The following is a 15,973-nucleotide window of genomic DNA, read 5'->3' on the forward strand; positions in this document are numbered from 1 at the left end:
GTAAAGACGTAAGGACGAAGGGAGAAGTGTGTGAGTCATGGTGTAATGGCTCAGGTGAGTCACGGACGTTCCTGTGAGGTTGTCTGGATGTGGTCTGGATGCAGATCCTCTCTGTTCAGCGTTCCTAAATGATACTGCTTCCAGAAGCTACTGTGAAAATAAAACAGCCCCTGGTCTCGATGCTAATCGCTTTACGCTGTCGGCTTGTGGACGTTACGGTGACATCATAACCTCATATTCACAGACTAGCAGAGACGTCAAGCTAGCGATTAAAAAACAACACAACAAAACAGAGGAGTTAGTCTAGCTCGAGTTTACCTCAGCCTCAGAAGCTCCACCCACAAGACAATCTGATTGGCTCTCTTCAGTGTATACACAGGTTTGTGCACCAGTTTCTGACAGACTTCGAGAGTTTGAGAGTCACGTGATTTTTAGACAACTTTAGTGAATTTAAAAAAGAGCCTAGTGCTTTGTGAGCAGACGTTGGTGTGTGCTGAACTCGGTACGGTTCTCCAGCTCACATCACAGCTGCTGATTTACGAGCTGAGAGCAGATTCGCTCGACTCACCAGCAGCGTGTAAAACCTGACTGTGTAGCGTTTGTAACCAATCACTGCTCAGGATTGGTTCCCAGTGACCAATCAGTGAGCACCACGCTTTGTCCCACCGACTACTCACTACTTTTTGTCTGTGCTCTTGATCGAAAGTATAGTATTTTGTAAATGCGTAAAAGTTTAGTTTGCAGTACCATGACCAAAGATGACTAATATCTATAAGAAATAAATCATACTCTATTATTCTCTATTCTGATAAAACTCTAGTCCGTATTAATTTATAATATTCTAAGTGAAAAGCTTCCTTCTTCATGTGCACTAATTTGTAATTTGATATGCTAATGTTCATGATGAATAAATTAATATGTAAATTAGTCTATGATGTCATCTAGCGACTTCTAGCTACTTTTTGAGCGTGCTTTAGTTACTTTAGTTACTTTCCCCTGAAAAGAGTTGGCAAATCTGGTTTCTGAGGGGAAAAAGAAACTTTTGGAACAAGATTGACAGAAAAACTTCATGTCATAAGATCTTTAAAAGATATTAGAGAGTTTTATTTGAACGTGTTAGCGATGGGTGACGTCAAATGAGCTCGAACCTCAGACTCAGCTGCTTTGCTAAATGAAACAGATCGAAACTTGGTCATGACTGAAACATTCATACTGAGTGATTCAAACAATGAACTTTTATTTTTTTATTTTATTTTTAATTCTGAGTAAACTGTTTACACTGTTTAAACACATATTACAGTAGCTAGGCTACTAGATTATTTAAAGATTATTTTTTGAAGTTTACACAGAGCTTATCTGTTGGACATCTTTACCAAAATGTCCCATATAACAGTTTAAACTTCATTTTGATGTTCCTCTATTAGCATGAATGTAAATATAGTAAAACCAACACCACCATTTTCTAACACTAACGTGAAGAGGGCGTTACATACAGTTCCCGCCATTCAGTCACGTGTCTCTCCTGGCCAATGACTGCTGAGTTTTTCCTATGCTTGAACGTTGCAACGTTGCTTTTAGCCAATCAGGTGATTGCTTCATGAAGGATTCGGGATTCGATGCCAAAAACATTCGATTCATTATTTTTCTTAAAAATAAACTTTAATAAAATCTCTTTCAGACATTTCACAGCACAGTGTTCCACATTACATTTGAATATATATTAATAATCAAGAGTTTCTCTTCTCATTTCAGACATTATTGGTTTGTTTACAGAGTCGTTTTTTTTTTTGTATAAAAACGCGTTCTTTAATATTCCTCATTAAAAACATTAGTTCTGTAGCATTAATGAGTAAAAGATGATTAACAAAACAATTCATCTGATATCTTGTGTCTCTGAGGTATTATGAAGAGTTCTTGTCATTCATACAATCAATTATAAAAGTGTTTAATGTGTGTATTTAATATTTTACACGATATCCTCTGTTTTGGGGTAGGAAATGAGAAACGAGAGAGGAATCGACTCTTCGAATCGACTCTTCGAATCGACTCCATTGAGTCACAGCAGAGGTAAACGGAACCTGAGACGCACTTCCGGTGTTTAAATCTTCATTAATATCTATATATCATTTTTTAAATTATATTTTACATTTTTGACAGTGATTTTTGACAGTGTAATGAATAAGTTTGATATATTGCCACTGTTTGAAAAAGCGAGATAAATCTTTCCCAGGTTTTTATTTGTAATTGTTTAAACTGCAGTAACGGATCTCAGGTGCAGCTGCAGCACAGTGCTTTAGCAGCTCCTTTTTAAAGTCCCCAGGTTTCATTAAGTTAGAAAAAGTGAATAAAACACTTTGTCACGATGACAGAATCTGCATCAAGGTAAAATACCTGAAAATAGAATCTATAGAGTGTATTTAATAGTTATAATAACAGCTATTATCTGTGCTTCCATACACACAAGAACTCATGTGTGATGATATTTGAATGATTCTGGATGTGTGTGTGTTTAGATAAATACCTTCCAGGCAGGTCATTGTTCTTATTATTAATGTTTATTACTAATGATTAGATTGTCTCTGTTTATAGTTACATTTAATGTTCTACAAAACGAGTTAGTTCCTGTTGTCGCTTACGTTATAGCAGCTATAAACACTCGTTCCCTCGCCAGCCTCTTTATTCTCTCTCTTCACGTTAACAAGAGAAAAAAAACGCAGCTTGTTACGCATGTTACTGAGAAACCGCTAACAAGCGTGAACTCTTCTGTCCTGCTGAAGACGTCAGAAAACTTAAAGTTACAGCTTTACCTCTGACACTGGAGACTCCTTCCATACATGTTACATGAACACATTTCTCCTTACAGAAACTTCAGCATATCTCTGTGAATGAGCTGTTGCTATAGAAACGATAACGTATCAGAACGAGTGCATTAATATAAACTTAAGCTACTGTCAGAGCTGCTGTTCTAGAAAATTAATCAACACCTTCTGACCAATCAGAGTCCAGAACTCAGCATGTTTATGAGTGTTACTGAGGGCGAGTGTGTTTCTGTTTTAAAATCGGGTGTTATGTGCTTTAGGGGAAGTCAGTGAATGTGTGTTAACATCAGTATTTAAATTCAGGGCAAGCTCTGAGTTCACTTGTGATCCACACATTAACACTTGTGACCTTATTAACTCTTTCTCTCTGCTCAGCCCGGATCAGGAGCAGCCGAACAGCACCCTGAATAACCTCTCAGATCAGCCAGACTGGAGAGAAGCCCAGCGTTACGCCGTCGGCCCTCGAACCGTCATCATGCTGCACGCGAATCTGCTGTCACGCAGAAAACAGGAATATAAAGGTCATGAACACAGAGCAGATTGCTGGTACGTGTACCGTAAAAAAACCCAACAGAAAACACCTTTATGCTGCTATAAACAAGCTCAAATAAATCAGTTTCCTTTGTACTTTTTCACTGCGGCGGTAGAAATGTGATTTAAAGCATTAATCCTGCGTTCATTTTCTACATACGTGCAAAACACCGAGCCACAATAAATAAAGCAGCAATCGACATTTGAAATAAGATTTTCTTAATTCTATACAAATTAGCTATGAAACTTGTAAAGCGACAAATCCAAATGATCGTCTCAAATGTTTCCTCGAAACTTCGGATCCTATGGCACGTCTGGTCCGACGGTTCTTCAGTTCCTCACTCACAACTTTCATTCCTAACTGCAATTACTTCCCACACAAATGGAAGAAAAACTACTAAGCGTGGTTTCGTCTTCTCCTGTCATATACGACGTCTCGTTAAACGTGTGCGGAGACGTTAGGAAGAAAAATAAAGCCTGGAAGGAAGTAGCAGAGATGGATTTTCACACTGATTAGTGCGCTATTTCATTTGCGTTTAACTAGTTAGCTTTAGAAGCTATGTATAGCTACTACTGTTTCTCATCAGAGCTAAAAAAAAACATTATAATAATAATAATAATAATAATATAGTTTAAGGTCCTGTTTTTGTTACATTTTTCTGTGAAATTCTCAGGAGTTGCTCTTTAATGTGCTTTTATTGTTTTTAATAAATTGAATGCAGCGTGCCTCGGGACGGTTCAGGAGCGTGCATCCATCACAGGTTCACTTCAGCTCCTCAGAGCGGTGAGGAACATCTCCACAGGGAACAGACTGAAGAAACTGCAGAAGGTGTCTCTCGCTCGTCAGAGAAACAGATGACGAACACTGAAGTCCAGAGTTTTTCTCCGGGGTGGAGTTACAGCGAAAGTCGTGATAATGACCGGCCCAGAGCACATCTCCTCCTTTTCTCCATCACCATCCTCATCCTTCTCCTCCTCACTCTCTTGGTGTTAATCCCCTACATGAAATGCGCCCCGAGGTCATGGTGCTTTTAGAGATATTTCAGCGTTAATGTGCGCTTTGATCACGAGGCAGTCCTTCATCCTGAATAAATAAAGAATGAAATATTCACACGCAGCGTTCCCAGCACACTCCTCTGTCGTGACAATCATTAAACCTGTAAACCTCTGCAGACTCTTCACTTTATTTACACGTCTTATTATCAGGTTATGTGTGTCCGAGTCCGAGTGCTGTTGATCTGAAATAAGCATTCGCACTCTGAGGAGCCTGTAATAGTAGCTATTTAATATAATTAGCATGATTCGCTCCTAAAGGAGTGCTTGAGCATAATACATTCTTTTACTCATTAAAAAAAAGAAAGAGCTGGCAACAAACACCAATAAAACACCAGAGACTTTACTTTGTTTGGGATTAATAGGAATAAAGAAGAAGAAGAAACCATTTGTTTAAAAGCATAACCCTTTGTATCCATTTATATATATATTTATATATATAATATATATATTTATATAAACTAAAGAACATTAGAAATGATTATTATCAAATTTTGTGTAGAAATGTAAAACCACACACATGAAAAAATAATAATTAAACTAGGAACATGTAAGTGATGACACGTTTAATTGGGCCAGCATTCGCAGAATTTTGAGTGATTTATCAACAATTTTGAGTTAGTTTTTAAAAATATTTTCACTATATTTACTTTATAGTTTATATATTAAAGTTATATAAAAGTTTATATACTTTATTATTTATAGTTTATACTTTATATAATATTTTATATACAGTATGCTTTATATTTGTTATAAGATATTATTATTAATATTTGAGCTTTAAACTTTTCAGAATGCAGTTCCCGCCCACAATGCCACGGTAACCTATAGTAACACAGTTCCCTCCCACAATGCCACTGTAACCTATAGTAACACAGTTCCCACCCACGATGCCACCGTAACCTATAGTAACACAGTTCCCGCCCACAACACCACTGTAACCTATAGTAACACAGTTCCCGCCCACAATGCCGCCGTAACCTATAGTAACACAGTTCCCACCCACGATGCCACTGTAACCTATAGTAACACAGTTCCCGCCCATGATGCCACTGTAACCTATAGTAACACAGTTCCCGCCCACAATGCCACCGTAACCTATAGTAACACAGTTCCCGCCCACAACACCACTGTAACCTATAGTAACACAGTTCCCGCCCACAATGCCACTGTAACCTATAGTAACACAGTTCCCGCCCACAACACCACCGTAACCTATAGTAACACAGTTCCTGCCCACGATGCCACCGTAACCTATAGTAACACAGTTCCCGCCCACAATGCCACTGTAACCTATAGTAACACAGTTCCCGCCCACGATGCCACCGTAACCTATAGTAACACAGTTCCCGCCCACAATGCCACCGTAACCTATAGTAACACAGTTCCCGCCCACAACACCACGGTAACCTATAGTAACACAGTTCCCGCCCACAATGCCGCCGTAACCTATAGTAACACAGTTCCCGCCCACGACGCCACTGTAACCTATAGTAACACAGTTCCCGCCCACAATGCCACGTAACCTATAGTAACACAGTTCCCGCCCACGATGCCACTGTAACCTATAGTAACACAGTTCCCGCCCACAATGCCACCGTAACCTATAGTAACACAGTTCCCGCCCACGATGCCACTGTAACCTATAGTAACACAGTTCCCGCCCACAACACCACGGTAACCTATAGTAACACAGTTCCCGCCCACAATGCCACTGTAACCTATAGTAACACAGTTCCCGCCCACAACACCACGTAACCTATAGTAACACAGTTCCCGCCCACAATGCCACTGTAACCTATAGTAACACAGTTCCCGCCCACAACGCCACTGTAACCTATAGTAACACAGTTCCCGCCCACAACACCACGTAACCTATAGTAACACAGTTCCCGCCCACGATGCCACCGTAACCTATAGTAACACAGTTCCCGCCCACAACACCACCGTAACCTATAGTAACACAGTTCCCGCCCACAACACCACCGTAACCTATAGTAACACAGTTCCCGCCCACAACACCACCGTAACCTATAGTAACACAGTTCCCGCCCACAACGCCACTGTAACCTATAGTAACGCAGTTCCCGCCCACAATGCCACGTAACCTATAGTAACACAGTTCCCGCCCACGATGCCACTGTAACCTATAGTAACACAGTTCCCGCCCACGATGCCACTGTAACCTATAGTAACACAGTTCCCGCCCACAACACCACCGTAACCTATAGTAACACAGTTCCCGCCCACAACACCACCGTAACCTATAGTAACACAGTTCCCGCCCACAACGCCACTGTAACCTATAGTAACACAGTTCCCGCCCACAACACCACCGTAACCTATAGTAACACAGTTCCCGCCCACAACGCCACTGTAACCTATAGTAACACAGTTCCCGCCCACAACACCACCGTAACCTATAGTAACACAGTTCCCGCCCACAACACCACCGTAACCTATAGTAACACAGTTCCCGCCCACAACACCACGTAACCTATAGTAACACAGTTCCCCGCCCACAACACCACGTAACCTATAGTAACACAGTTTTTGCTCAAAATGGCACAAAGTAAATGAAGTTGTTTATAAAAAGTTTTAGTTTGACTTTGTGTAAAAAAGATAAATGTTTGTGAGACTCAGCCACAATCTCCAGAGAAATGAAAACATCTCAGTGCTGTGATATTTAAGGATCAGTGAACTTTAACGTAAGACGTTACAGACGAGGTTAAAGAGCTGATGAGAGAAACAGAACGTGTCGTCGTACGCTGAGAATAAACCGTTACGGAGGTGAGACGAAACAGACGCAGAGTTCAGGTTCTTCTGCGTAAACGAGGTTAACTGATGATCTTAACTGAAATATTTTGCTACCTGGAGCCTGAATATTGACTTAAGCGTAACTAATGAAACTCAGGTATAATTTTACGCTACGTTCTTCTTCGAACGTCCTCGAAAATTAGCTTAAAGAGCGCAGATTTTTAATGACATTAAATTTGTATTAGTTTTCGTGCGTCAGCTTCGGTTTTGAGTCCAAACTCAGGTAATAAAGAGGATTCCAGCTGAATAATAAAGTGCGATCTTTAGTAATTTAGTTCCAGAGGACAAAGAGAAAGAGAACAGAGAGAGGGAAAAAAGAGAGAGAGAGGGAGAGAGAGAGGGAGAGAGAGAGGTTTTGTCCTGACGTGGAGCTCGTGTCTGTATATAAAGCAGTGTCGAGCGGTTCAGAGCATCAGAGAGCCGAGCTGCAGAACACAACCGTCTCACTTCACCTAACCGGAGCCGAGCGCCGATCCTCAGGGTGAGCGTTCCTCTCTTCTCCTTCACCTCTCTTTCTGCACGCAGACCGAGCGGAAACGTCCACACGCTCTTATCTCATCTACTTTTCTTTCTCGCAGATGCAGAAGTGTATTGGTGGTGTTTGTATCTCGCTGGTGTTTTGCGCAGTCTTGACCGAGACGCTGGGAATGGTCATCGCGGTACGTCGTCACTCATCCGCACACTTCATCTACACTTTATTTTATTCATCCGGGTTTGGAGATGTGCACGATTACAGAAGACCTAAACGCAAACATGTCGTAAATCTTATCTGTAAAAGTTCTTATAGAGTGCAGTGATACTCGCACCAGATCCACAAAAATCCTTTAGAGTTTTTACTTTAATTTCATCCTTTATTTTATTTATCTGTTGTTTAAAACACTGCAGATTTCATTAATGAGGATATTTCCTTTTTACAATAGTGCTTATTAAAAAAAGTTAATTTTTTTTTAAAAAAGCAATAGCAGGCAGTAATATTCATTCATAGAATTAATTAATTAATTAGTTAGTTAGTTAACGAATTAATTAATGCAAAATTTTCTCAGTTTAGACTTTCATGCCTTATTTTTTTTCCATTCTAAATTAATCATAAATGATTAGGATTTCATTAATGAGGATTTTTCTTTTAAGCAGCTCAATTTTTTACGTAATATTTTTTATTTATTTATTTTTATTTATTTTCAAAAATATCATGCATTCCTAAGTTTATTCCTAGATTAAATTATTGTCAGTGAATTACTGTAACATTTTCTCAACAATATTTTAGATTTTCATGCCTAAAAATATTTTGCATTCTAAATGCATTCTGTAATCTTTATCAAGCCGTGTGAATCACACGTGACTCTTTTTCCTCATTGTACTGTATATATAATAATAATAATAATAATAATAATAATAATAATATTTAAACATTTATTACATTGTTTTGTTTTCAGAAACACCTCAGGACTTTATTCTTAGAGATTTTCATTAGTTCTTACAGCATTAGATCAGAGCTAAATGTATGATATCTGAAGAAAATGAATGAATCTTATAAAGTTGTAGCGCAATAAATGCAGCGTAGATGGAAATGTTTCAGAGACGATTTTGCACAAAGTGCTTCAGAAATATTACGAGCTGTTTATAAATCACAGATATGTGACATTTTTAACACTTTAAATTCCTCCTACAGTTTTACACATTAATTATATTTTAATATAACAGAATAGAATATTTATAATATAATATTTATTTTAATATATTATAGTGCATCATACCTGTTGGGATAAAAACACAGGTGGATGTTGTTTATAGCTTATAGACTGTAAAATCTTAAATGCAGGATCAATTAAAATTAAAAAAATCTTTAATCTTTAAAATAATGAAAAAACTTCTGTAAACTTTAATCTCTGTAAAGAATATTATCAGTAATAAATAATAAATAATAAATAAGTCACAGCAAAATCTTTCCATTTAAAATGCATAATAAATGTTTCTTACACACACACACACACACACGTCTGTACACACACTATACGAAACTGCACATATAGACTTTTATATATTATTATTTAATATTTATATGTTAATAATATTTATAGTATTGAATAAGTAAATAATAATAATAATAATGATGATGTAGATTTGTGTACGTGTCATTAACGCTGTTATACATCTACATCTCTATTTTTATCTCCTCCTCATTTTAATCCTCGCTTCTGTAACTCCACTGAGCAGTAAAGTGTGTTATTTGATCTCCTCTCTCTTTTATCTTTAATCTTTTATTTAAAAAAGAAATAAAACATTAATGATATTTAAAGGCGTTAATGAAATATATTTTTCCTGCGTTTCTCTCCATTCAGGCGAAAGAGAAGCGCGGCTGGACCCTGAACAGCGCTGGATACCTGCTCGGTCCCCGTGAGTCCACACACACACACACACACACACACGCACACACACACACACACACACACACACACACACACACACAGTCTCGTCTCAGTCGTTGCTCCTGAGTGGCTCTCAGCGTCAGCGTCAGACGTGTTCAGATCAGTTACACGTGTAATAAAACACTCCGTGTTGTGCTGTTATAGTAAAATAATCAACAACACGGTGGTGTGATGAAGCAGAGACACTGGAAACACACTGCAGTGTGCAGAAGCCCTGAAACAAACATCTACACACCTGCTTTGCGTCGCTGTTTTAATTTATTTCATAACATCAGCTTTCCTGTTTTTATACTCATTTTTATTTATTATTTTTTAAAAATTAATCTCAGCTCGATGTCTTTGTGTGTAAAGACGCTTGAGGAGAGAAACCGAACGCAGGTTTTAATAACATACCGACTTAAAATCTTCATATAATTTTGTTTTAGCACATAATTCTAATATAATATTTAAAATATCGCTGTTGATGATGCACTTCCTGTTTCGTTTGGCATCAAACCACTGACCAAAAACATGGCGTCGATCAGCTGGGACACGTTCAGCGTGTCTGTGTTTGCTTCTGCGCTACGTCTTCGTCACACACTCGAGCGAAGAAGAGAAAATCACTCTCTTTCCTCAGCATCAGACACAGGCAGGGGGCGTGGCCTAACAGCGATAAGGCGGAGTTTACGTTAGAAGCACGTGTGAGAATAAAGAGAATAAAACGTGACGTTTAGAAGAAAATAAACAACATCGTGCTACAGTTACTGCTATACAGCACGTCCCTAAGTGCTTTATTCCTCTTACACCACTGCAGTTTCCTACCATTACTATTTATTATTTAATAAAGAACATACTTTTTATCTGTTTATAGTTACATTTAATGTTAGCTCAGATTACTTCCTGTTGTCGCTTACGTTACAGCAGCTATAAACACTCGTTCCTTCACCAGCCTCTTTATTCTCTCTCTTCAAGTTAATAAGAGAAAAAACTCAGCTTATGTTACTGAGAAACCGCAAAGAAGCGTAAACTCCTCTGTCCTGAAGACGTCAGAAAACTTACAGTTCCAGCTTTACCTCTGACTGTTACAAAGCGCTGACACTGGAGACTCCTTCCCTACGTTACATAAACATCTCCTTACAGAAAACGTCTGTTTATGTGGAGCGTGCGCTGTACACGTCCCTGTGAATGAGCTGTTGCTATAGAAACGATAACGTATTAGAGAACACGTCTCAGCTGATCACTGTGGACTTTATTTATTTATTTGTTTGTTTGTTTGTTTGTTTGTTTATCTCACTGCCCAAAAATGGCAGTTTATTTATTTAAACAAAGCAAAAACACAGTAATCATATCAGGAGAGATCTCATTTTACACATTTATTCAGTTTAAACCTGTTTTCTTATTTCTGTCCTTACACAGTGTGTGTGTGTGTGTGCACTCATTCTCTGTCATACATTTATCTTACACACACACACACACTCACACACACTCTCAAAGATGTTAGGTCAGCTTCTTGGGGGTGTCTGTGTGTGTGTTTGTGTAGTGTGTAATGTGTGTGTGTGTGTGTGTGCACTCATTCTTTGTTGTACATTTATCTTACACACATACACACACACACATACTCTTAAAGATGTTAAGTGAGCTACTCAAGGTTGTGTATGTGTGTTTGTGTAGTGTGTAAAATGTGTAATGTGTAATGTATGCATGTGTGTGTGTGTGTGTGTGTGTTTGTGTAGTGTGTAAAATGTGTAATGTGTAATGTATGCGTGTGTGTGTGTGTGTGTGTGCACTCATTCACTGTTGTACATTTATCTTACACACACATACACACACACTCTCAAAGATGTTAGATGAGCTACTCAGGGTTCTGTATGTGTGTTTGTGTAGTGTGTAGTGTGTGTGTGTAATGTGTGTGTTTGTTTAGTGTGTAGTGTGTAACGTGTGTGTGTGTGTGTGTGTGTGTGTGTGTGTGTGTGTGTAAGCTCAGGTAAACTTGCCTCATCCGTGTGTTTCAGGTCGTATTGATCATCTAATACAGATAAAGGAAGCTCCCAGTGCAAGGGGGAGAGAAGAGCTGCTTGGTGAATGTAAGCTAGCTCCTGCAGGTCGCTAACGTCAGCACGGGGAATTGCTCTGTGATTTTAGCGCGCTCTGTGTGTGTGTGTGTGTGTGTGTGTGTGTTCAGCGCAGTATTAGTGCAGTATTAGTGTACAGCTGCTGAGTAAACAATAATGATAATAAACAACAACAACAATAACAACAGCAATAATAATAATAATAATAAAACACTTATTTCAAGAGATGCAAATTCAATTTTTATTGATAATAATTAATCTTATTAAAACATGTTACAGAAAATTATAACAGAGCTGCACGATGGACAAAACCTGGATAAATTACGACTGAAGTTTTCCACTTTCGTGTCTCTGACAGATGTGCAGCAAAACACACAACCTGACAATGATGTTTTTTATTATTTTCCTTTTTATCAGATTACAATAACAGCAACATTTCACTCCTAAAAGCAAACAATAAAGTGTCTGATTGATTTAAAGCTCAAAATACAAAAGAAATAAAAACACAGACACTCATTAACCAGCTGTCAGTGTAGCAGAGTAAAGACTCTTCTACAAGAAGATAAACAGTTTTCTCTGAACACCTTAAAAAAACAGACTGAAAAAAGAAAGAATTGATAAATATCAGACGTTTAGAGCCGCGTCGAGTGCAGGAGAGTCGCTAACGCCTGCTCTAAACACCGCTAGATATGTCACAAGGCTCTTTTTTAAAAAGTAAAGTCACTAGGAGGAGTCTAAAAAGTCGCTCAGTTGCTAACATGGACTTAAGCAGGTGAAATAAGTGCGAGTGAGTTAAAGTGTTAAAGCAGCGGTGTGTAAAGTGTTAAAGCAGCAGTGTGTACAGTGTTAAAGCAGCAGTGTGTAAAGTGTTAAAGCAGCAGTGTGTACAGCGTTATAGCAGCAGTGTGTAAAGTATTAAAGCAGCAGTGTGTACAGCGTTATAGCAGCAGTGTGTAAAGTGTTATAGCAGCAATGTGTAAAGTATTAAAGCAGCAGTGTGTACAATGTTAAAGCAGCAGTGTGTACAGTGTTAAAGCAGCAGTGTGTACAATGTTAAAGCAGCAGTGTGTACAGTGTTAAAGCAGCAGTGTGTACAGCGTTATAGCAGCAGTGTGTAAAGTGTTATAGCAGCAATGTGTAAAGTATTAAAGCAGCAGTGTGTACAATGTTAAAGCAGCAGTGTGTACAGTGTTAAAGCAGCAGTGTGTACAGCGTTATAGCAGCAGTGTGTAAAGTGTTAAAGCAGCAGTGTGTAAAGTGTTAAAGCAGCAGTGTGTACAGTGTTAAAGCAGCAGTGTGTACAATGTTAAAGCAGCAGTGTGTACAGTGTTAAAGCAGCAGTGTGTAAAGTGTTAAAGCAGCAATGTGTAAAGTATTAAAGCAGCAGTGTGTAAAGTGTTAAAGCAGCAGTGTGTACAGTGTTAAAGCAGCGGTGTGTAAAGTGTTTGGACCAGAAAGTGGCCAGAAGGTGAATTACAATCACAATAAAAACACAAATGCAACGATTTCTCCATCTGTTTAAACTGTGCATGCCTCATAACTTCCCTTTTAAGGAAAAGGGGCGGAGCTGAGCATCTCTATTCTGCCTGGGGGCGGAGTTTCTGTCTAAAGCAGCACAGATGCAAACAGATGGCAGAAATGAGTAAAATAATACGATTCTTTACTTATATGTAGTTTTCGTATGTCAAATAAAATGTAGTTTATATCGTATAAAAAATCTAATTGTAAATATACAGTACAGTTCGAGATCTAAAACATTTAAAACATTTAAAATAAACCACACTGAGCTTTTAGAAAGAAATATTTAAAGGAAAAATCAAATTTAGATCATTTCCTCTCTCACGCTAAACATTTTACACGAGAGCTGTGAAGCTAGTTTAGCTAACAGTTAAGAAAGATTAGCGCTACAGGTTAGCAAACCGCGTAAAGCGTGCGGATGTTTTTATTTCCAACTGCTGCTTTAATAAACTCAGAACACACGAGCAGTAACGCTGACCCGCCGCTAACCACCGTCCCGAAGGAGGTATTAACGCTTATTAACGCTTTATAACTCACGTGTGTTTACAAAGCGCCGGCTTCCTCTCGCTGTCTGTCTACCTGTGCTGTGAGATCCTGTCTGTCGTTTATTCTCACTCCTGCTTTCTTTCTGTCTTTCTTTCCTTCTTTTTTCATTTCTTTATCTCTCTGTGTCTTTGTTTCTTTCTTTCTATTTCTCTTTCATCAGCCAATTCTTTTCTTTTTTGGTACTTTTTTTGGTTCTCTTTCTCCGTCTCTCTCTCTCTTTCACTCTCTCTCCATCTCTCTCTCTCCATCTCTCTCTCTGTCTCTCCCCGTCTCTCTCTCTCTCTCTCTCTCCATCTCTCTCTCCCCGTCTCTCTCTCTCTCTGTCCCTCTCCATCTGTCTCTCTCTCTCTCTCTCTCTCTGTCTTTCTCTCTCTCTCTGTCTCTGTTTCTGTCTCTCTCTCTGTCTCTCTCTCTCTCTCTCTCTCTCTCTCTGTGCTCGTTGCCGTGGCAATAATGAACTCTGAAAGCAATTCCGAGTGACCGAAGCCCTGCAGGTTGCCTGAAAACGGGTGCATCATTTCAGGATAATGCACCTCATTTGGGATGAATGGGTCCTGTTGTGAGTCAGGGCTGCTGTGTGTGTGTGTGTGTGTGTGTGTGTGTGTATTACATGTGCTTGTGTTTTGTAATCAGATGGCATCGACAGCCACCGGACGCTCAGCGATAAACACGGTCTGGCTGGGAAGAGGGACACACTCATGGAGGACGACATCAAATCCGGTAACACGCTTATGTGTTAAACACCAGGGGGTGTGGTCTAATATTCAAATGAGCAGGGTTAATTGATTGACAGCCCTCTGTCTGAGCCTCACGCACAGACCCACGGTCCGTGTAGCAGTCGAGTTTTCGGATTCATGCTAATGCACACAAAATTCCACAAGAAGAGTCAGTAAGAACGAGAACAGCCAGCTAACTAACGCTGAGCGTACGAGATTAGCGATAAATGAGCGCTTTTAGCGGATTTCTGACAAATTTAACACTAAATCTAAAGAGTAAAAAGAGCCAGATGATGAAGTGTACTTATTAAAACAGAGTACGTAAATGGACCCGCAGGGGGCGGGGCTTATGTTTGTACCAGATGATTGACAGCCATAGAGAGTTTCGTCTGTTTCTGTGTTTGTCTCAGTGACACTTAATGAACTTTACGACTCTCACGATTAATACGATGTTTTTTTTTTCCGAAGGTGCCCTGAGAATAGCAGACGAAGACATCGTGCACACCATCGTAGACTTCCTGTCCTTCCTCAAGCTGAAAGGTGGGCGTGGCTCAGAGCTCATTAGTCATCGCGTGAAAACGTTACACTGTACAACAAAATATGAATAAAAATAACGATCCTAACGTAACATAACGTACGTGTTTCAGACATGGGCGCTCTCGACAGCCTGCCCTCCTCTCTCACTTCAGACGAATTCACTCAGCCCTGAACCTCGGATTTCTGTCCGCCCGGCGACCTGTGACCTGTGACCTCTGACCTGTGACCTCTGGCCATCTGCAAGCGAACTGCGTCTGTGTTCTTTTTGTCGTGTGCTACACTGTAACTCCGCTGATGGATGTGAAGAATAAAAGTCGCATTTAACTCGTGCTGGTTTTCGTCCTTTTATTCATGAGCGTCTTATTTATTTCAAATTGTGCTGATTCTCACACACACACACACTCACACACTCTCTCTCTCACACACACTCTCTCTCTCACACACACACTGATACTGTGCATGATATCTGACTGCATTAACACTCATTATGGTACAGTTTGTAACTTTTTTCTTTACTTAACAATTTCTCTGCTAATTTGTGTCCGCGTGTGAGACACGTGAAGCTGCCACGTTTCCAAACTGCCGTACGCACGAGCTAACGGACGCTCTGATTGGCTGAGCACGCAGGACAGTGTCCGTGTTTGTTCATCACACTGATTGTGCGCGTCTGTAAAATGAACATGTGGTGCAGTACCAGCATGAACAGCCAGGGGGCAGTGTAGAGCTCGGTCTCACATCATAGTATACGATTCTTACTAGAACAGCTTCTAGTATAAACACTAATCCATGTCCCTGATTCCACTTAGAATACGATCAGAGCGTAAAAACAACTCTTACGTAGCCACTAGCTAGCTGTGTTCTATCATACGGCAGCGTAACACACTCGGAGGAAAGCGCTATCTGCCCTCTTCTACACACATGAGCTCACAGGTGAACATGATTGGCTAGATTCACTGTGA

At 39.6% G+C, this 15,973-nt stretch overlaps 2 protein-coding genes across 3 annotated transcripts; one reads left to right on the forward strand and one right to left on the reverse strand.

The window, feature by feature from the left end:
• Positions 1 to 5,169: 5,169 nt before the first annotated feature.
• On the reverse strand, positions 5,170 to 7,073 carry LOC128318581 (loricrin). The gene is made up of 6 exons (XM_053235289.1): positions 7,051 to 7,073; positions 6,512 to 6,939; positions 6,279 to 6,395; positions 5,942 to 6,085; positions 5,619 to 5,852; positions 5,170 to 5,501 (listed from the first exon to the last, which is right to left on the reverse strand). Exons 1-6 carry the CDS (start codon positions 7,071 to 7,073, stop codon positions 5,170 to 5,172), a joined length of 1,278 nt encoding a protein of 425 aa, XP_053091264.1.
• gal (galanin/GMAP prepropeptide) lies at positions 6,971 to 15,375 on the forward strand. Of its 2 annotated transcripts, XM_026939329.3 has the most exons (7): positions 6,971 to 7,701; positions 7,799 to 7,879; positions 9,560 to 9,614; positions 11,638 to 11,709; positions 14,395 to 14,481; positions 14,946 to 15,017; positions 15,125 to 15,375. In XM_026939329.3, the coding sequence occupies exons 2-7, from the start codon at positions 7,799 to 7,801 to the stop codon at positions 15,184 to 15,186; spliced, it is 429 nt and encodes a 142-aa protein (XP_026795130.1). In that variant the 5' UTR covers positions 6,971 to 7,701; the 3' UTR covers positions 15,187 to 15,375. The 2 variants fall into 2 exon arrangements, with proteins under 2 accessions (XP_026795130.1, XP_026795133.1); XM_026939332.3 differs by lacking the exon at positions 11,638 to 11,709 and having other exon boundaries at positions 6,987 to 7,701; positions 15,125 to 15,373.
• The last annotated feature ends 598 nt before the right edge of the window (positions 15,376 to 15,973 follow it).

This window comes from Pangasianodon hypophthalmus, chromosome 7, assembly GCF_027358585.1.
Source record: "Pangasianodon hypophthalmus isolate fPanHyp1 chromosome 7, fPanHyp1.pri, whole genome shotgun sequence".
NCBI lineage: Eukaryota > Metazoa > Chordata > Actinopteri > Siluriformes > Pangasiidae > Pangasianodon > Pangasianodon hypophthalmus.